This window comes from Oncorhynchus clarkii, chromosome 32 (assembly GCF_045791955.1).
Source record: "Oncorhynchus clarkii lewisi isolate Uvic-CL-2024 chromosome 32, UVic_Ocla_1.0, whole genome shotgun sequence".
NCBI lineage: Eukaryota > Metazoa > Chordata > Actinopteri > Salmoniformes > Salmonidae > Oncorhynchus > Oncorhynchus clarkii.
This window is the reverse complement of record NC_092178.1, coordinates 14,625,082-14,631,081: the sequence shown is the minus strand read 5'-3', so window position 1 is coordinate 14,631,081 and position 6,000 is coordinate 14,625,082. Positions and strand designations below refer to the sequence as shown.

The 6,000-nt window shown below is 43.5% G+C and overlaps 1 protein-coding gene across 1 annotated transcript in view; it reads right to left on the bottom strand.

Moving 5' to 3' along the window:
• LOC139391728 (voltage-gated delayed rectifier potassium channel KCNH8-like) overlaps positions 1–6,000 on the bottom strand; it is a 118,530-nt gene that overhangs the window by 74,968 nt on the left and 37,562 nt on the right. Inside the window, exon 2 of the mRNA XM_071139227.1 lies at positions 1,768–2,007. Within this exon, the coding sequence (XP_070995328.1) occupies positions 1,768–2,007 (240 nt within the window). The remainder of the gene's footprint in view (positions 1–1,767; positions 2,008–6,000) is intronic.

Here is a 6,000-nt window from a genome sequence, read left to right as displayed (position 1 = left end):
AGAGAGAGAGGGACAGAGAGAGAGGGACAGAGAGAGAGAGAGAGAGAGAGGGACAGAGAGAGAGAGAGAGAGAGAGAGAGAGAGAGGGACAGAGAGAGAGAGAGAGAGGGACAGAGAGAGAGAGAGGGACAGAGAGAGAGAGAGAGAGAGAGAGAGAGAGAGAGAGAGAGAGAGACAGAGAGAGAGAGAGAGAGAGAGAGAGAGTGACAGAGAGAGAGAGAGGGACAGAGAGAGAGAGACAGAGAGAGAGACAGAGAGAGAGAGAGGGACAGAGAGAGAGAGAGAGAGAGAGAGAGAGAGAGAGAGGGACAGAGAGAGAGAGAGAGAGAGAGAGAGAGAGAGAGAGAGAGAGAGAGAGAGAGAGAGAGAGAGAGAGAGAGAGAGAGAGAGAGAGGGACAGAGAGAGAGAGAGGGACAGAGAGAGAGAGACAGAGAGAGAGAGAGGGACAGAGAGAGAGAGACAGAGAGAGAGACAGAGAGAGAGAGAGGGACAGAGAGAGAGAGAGAGAGAGAGAGAGAGAGAGAGAGAGAGAGAGAGAGAGAGACAGAGAGAGAGAGAGAGAGAGAGAGAGAGAGAGAGAGAGAGAGAGAGAGAGAGAGAGAGAGAGAGAGAGAGAGAGAGAGAGAGAGAGAGGGACAGAGAGAGAGAGAGGGACAGAGAGAGAGAGACAGAGAGAGAGACAGAGAGAGTGAGAGCAGCCAGTCACCAGCGCTGAGTGTTATTAAAGTTTCATGTGTTAAAGGACAGCTCCACCACTTTTCAACCTCGAAGCAAGCTGGTTCTGGGGCTCCGTTCACAAACACAAACAAGCCCCAGGACAGCAACACAATTAGACCCAACCAAATCATGAGAAAACAAAAAGATAATTACTTGACACAATAAGCAGAGAGAGAGAGAGAGAGAGAGAGAGAGAGCAGCCAGTCACCAGCGCTGAGTGTTATTAAAGTTTCATGTGTTAAAGGACAGCTCCACCACTTTTCAACCTCACGGTCATTGTCTCCAACACAATACCAGTGTCAACATATGTTAAAACAGCATTTAAAAAAATATATATATATTAAGTTAAAAAGTGCTACCCGATGACATCAAATTTTAAAAACAGTGATTTTCAAACACTATGAGATTCACAGTGACATGAGGAGTAAGAAAATACTTGGACTAGAAACTCTTTGCAGGTTTTGAAGATCCCAGTTTTGTGATGTCACAGAGAAGCATTTTTTCAGTTTGGCCTTTCTAACTTTTAACCACAGGTCATAGAGACATTGTGTTTCACATATGTAGACACTGGTTTGGTGCTGAAGATGATGCATATGAGGTTGAAAAGTGACGGAATTGCCCTTTAAGATATGGGTTTTAAGTAATAATCACAGGGCATATCAGAGAGAGATGTTCGCGTTTCATAGGCTTATTAGGAGACCTGACCACGTTGCCAATCACAGCTTACTTCCCTCCCTCCTTCAATCCACCCACCCATCCATCTAAACTGGTCTAAATGGGAACACTCCAGCTATACAGTAGCAACAGGAGAAGCCTGTTGTCTCACGGCTTAAACATCCTTCTTAAAATACGTGTCCATTTAACCTTTGTCAAATTGTATATGAGTAACTAAGCTTGATAGCACTACGTAAGTGATTCAGTCAAGACATATTGATGTTGTTGCCAGAATATTGGTGTGAAAGAACTGAACAAGTCAGTACACTTTCACCTATCCTGAGTCTTCAGATCAGTGCAGGAGACAGGAGATTAGCCCCCGCCCCTTTCCTCACCAGCCTTTTTGTAGAACATGATTTCTTCCTTGAAGTCCTTCCGTTCATCCAGGGCGTCGTCGATGCTGAGGATGATGGTCTCGCTGCTCTCTGGGCCATACAGGAACTTACAGGCACAGCTCTTCTGCATGACCTCAGCGCGGGAGAAGCCTGTGAGCTCACAGAAGCCATCAGAACAGTAGACGATGGGGAAACCTTGGGCCTTGGACACCTGGGCATTAGCCAGGATGAAGTTGCTGTCTGGTGGAATCAAAGATGAAGACAGGTTAGAATACAGGGTGGCATTCATTAGTGTACATCATAGCAAAACATTTAGCAACGAAGATGAGAGTTTCTTATTGGACAAGTTCAGTTTTTTTTACATTTTATTTTAATTTCACCTTTATTTAACTAGGTAGGCCAGTTGAGAACAAGTTCTCATCAACTGCGACCTGGCCAAGATAAAGCAAAGCAGTGCAACAAAAACAACAACACAGAGTTACACATAAACAAACGTACAGTCAATAACACAATAGAAAAATCTATGTACAGTGTGTGCAAATGTAGAAGAGTGGGGAGGTAAGGCAATAAATACGCCATGGAGGCGAAATAATTACAATTTAGCATTAACACTCGAGTGATAGATGTGCAGATGATGATGTGCAAGTAGAGATACTGGGGCACAAAGGAGCAAGAGGTTAAGTAACAATATGGGGATGAGGTAGTTGGCTGTGCTATTTACCGATTGGCTGTGTACAGGTACAGTGATGGGTAAGCTGCTCGGACAGCTGATGCTTAAAGTTAGAGAGGGAGATATAAGACTCCAGCTTCAGTGATTATTTTCAATTCGTTCCAGTCATTGGCAGCAGAGAACTGGAAGGAAAGGTGGCCAAAGGAAGTGTTGGCTTTGGGGATGACCAGTGAAATATACCTGCTGGAGCGCGTGCTACGGGTGGGTGTTGCAATGGTGACCAGTGAGCTGAGATAAGGCGGGGCTTTACCTAGCATAGACTTACAGATGACCTGGAGCCAGTGGGTTTGGCGACGAATATGTAGTGAGGGTCAGCCAACAAGAGCATACAGGTTGCAGTGGTGGGTAGTATATGGGGCTTTGGTAACTAAACAGATAGCACTGTGATAGACTACATCCAATTTGCTGAGTAGAGTGTTGGAGGCTATTTTGTAAATTACATCGCCGAAGTTAAGGATCGGTAGGATCAGTCAGTTTTACGAGGGTATGTTTGGTAGCATGAGTGAAGGAGGCTTTGTTGCAAAATAGGAAGCCGATTCTAGATTTAATTTTGGATTGGAGATGCTTAATGTGAGTCTGGAAGGAGCGTCTACAGTCTAACCAGACACCTAGGTATTTGTAGTTTACAGTCTAACTAGACACCTTGGTATTTGTAGTTTACAGTCTAACCAGACACCTTGGTATTTGTAGTTTACAGTCTAACCAGACAACTTGGTATTTGTAGTTTACAGTCTAACCAGACAACTTGGTATTTGTAGTTTACAGTCTAACCAGACACCTTGGTATTTGTAGTTTTCTTCCGTTTGGTTTCTTGTGAATCCTAGCCTGATGACTCACGCTAAATTCTTCCGCTGCTCTGTCATTCACTACATACTTTAGTCTGAGACTGCCATCATTGAAGTCGCTTGTGGTGACGAGGGGCACGAGGGGCCCGAGGGGCGTTTTACAAAACAAAGTATTCAGCGATTGGATCGTGTCTAACCAATCAGAGTACCAATGAGCCAATGACACATGTGCTGTATCTGGCCCTACCCATCGGTTTCTGGACCAATCAGACATTCCCGCATGTGGTCGCATTCAGTGAAGGGTCTGGGAGGTACTCAGATCCAGACTCATTGCAGAGAAGAAAGTAACATCTGTGGGTGTGGCGTAGAGTTTGGCTGGAGCAAGAAGTCTGGGTAGCCAGGCAAAGTGAATACGCCCTGGTTTAGACAGTGCTGATTTGAGAATACCCCTGAGAGAAGTGGAGAGGAGTCCAGTTGGGAAAAATCTGCGAGATTAGTGCACACCTAGCAAGAAGCTGTTGTTCAGCAGTGTTTTTGGGATGATAGAGTTTTGTCATGACTGTCCTGATCAGGTCAGGTTACAGGAGACCACAACCCTACAGATTATCTCTCAACCCCACCAGAGGAGGAGAGATCTAGGGGTCTGAAGATGTGGGGGGGGGGGGGGGGGGTTATGGCCCCTCACGCCCCTGGTAAATCTTAGGCCACAGACAAATTCCTTTGTCCTGTTACTATGGACAACCAGCCTCAGAACATTAAACATGAACTAAGGGGACTTTGGAACAATGGTTTTCATCAGCCACAATGGTGGTCATGACGATACATGGAATATGAAAATGTATGTCATTTTTGTTCTGTTATTAAAGGTTAATAGATGACGTTATTACAAAAACATTGTAATGTGAAGGGTTTTCCTAGTATGTGTTTGATGTTTATACATTGTACGCTGTATGGAAATATCCAAATCAAAGAGAATGTTTTGGGGCAGATGAAATGTTAAGTTAGTTGTCTAAAATTGTATTTGAGTCAAATCTGGACCTTGCCTCATTAACTTGGTACGCCCAGAGAATTGCCCTAAAGGTGGCTACGCCCACCCAAGGGTATAAAATCTGTGAGTATAGAATTTACAGCAGGACTACGTGACCCCAGCTGCAGCGAGGTCTAAAAAAGTAAACGAACCCAGAACGCATCGCAAGTTTGAGGACAAAAAATAATTTTCTACCCAAGCTACGGATGAGTAGCTGTGTCTAAGTGGGTGAATTCAAGCCGAACCACCTAGCCTCCATCTCCCATCGAATCGTGGTATCTAAACGGTTTCATTCCTATGCTGTGAGCTTTGAGCTACAGAGCTGTCTGTCCTCAGAAGACCCCTTCCAGAGAAAAGGGTGAGGGAACAGACAGCGGAACGGTCCACGCAGAGAATCCTCAGAGATCATCCCCACGTAATTACATCATGATATTCTGACCAATAAGAGTGGCAGTTTGGGGCAAGGCTAGGGTTAGAATAGCATAGCTGACAAATTCACCCAAATGTATATTTCTCTTGTGTACTTTCTTTTTTCTCTCTCTTTTGAAATTCCCATTTTGGGTAACACGCGTCATAGTGTGTTGGCCCGTTATAAAGAGTTCTAATCAATAGCCTATAATGTGTTTTGTTTATGTGTATCTTTTATCATCATTTTAGTTTTTAGTAAATAAATATTCGACTAAGATTGGTGTGGTACGAACTCATTGGTGAGACCCGGGTCCGTGCAGATTCACGGGCTATACGACGTTCAGAACGAGATTGTAGAGGTAACTGGTGAATTAGCGGCTGTTGTAAAATCGATATCCTGACTTTCTTTGAGTTCATTTGGGAAATAGAAACTCACTAAGCATTAGTTTTCCCATGGTGCCCCAGGTTAATGAGCTAATAATTGCTTGATTCAGTAAATCACGCAATTAGAAACTTTAATAATTCGATGAACAACAGTCGTCACATTAACTAATACAACGTCACGACAGTTGCTAAACAAATACCCACTGGATTGACGAAAATAATCATGATATCATTCTGTCAGGTAAGCATAGGCTACTTTATAGTTAACATTTCATTTAGAGATTCATCGCTAACGGCTACTGCACATACACAAACATGGGCATTCTCGTTGCCTCTTCATAAATTTGCAGGAATTACGAATCACTGATGCATTCTGTTCATGTATTATGATAATCTTGGAGCGACTTCATTTATTTTTAATACTTTTAGTTGATTCCCTACTAAGGTCAATACATTTTTGAATATTGTTGAATTCCATTTTATGGATTCCGTGAGGGCCTTAATTATCATATTTGGACCTGCCTGAGGCTCTCCACTACCTATTGTTCCTGCAGTGATGATTCACCATCTTCATCTAATGTTTTCATAATTTATCTGCAGATCATCTCCAAAAACCTTAGGCCTACCAGTAGCCTATGCAAATTAGGGAGCCAAGTGAACAGCTCTCTCATGGATACGATTCGGGAGGCTACACTGACTGATGAGACAAGAGTTCTCACTTTAGTGTCACTGTCTGACAAGACCCAACATCCTAGGAAAGGAAACCTAGGAAATCCTTTGGTTGACTTGTCCGGATGTGATGCCATGGACATATAACCATGTTGCATGATTTATAGATGGCAAAGAGGTACAGGAGATCGACTTTATTCAGTCAGTTCCACACCTTTTAATAAACTAGT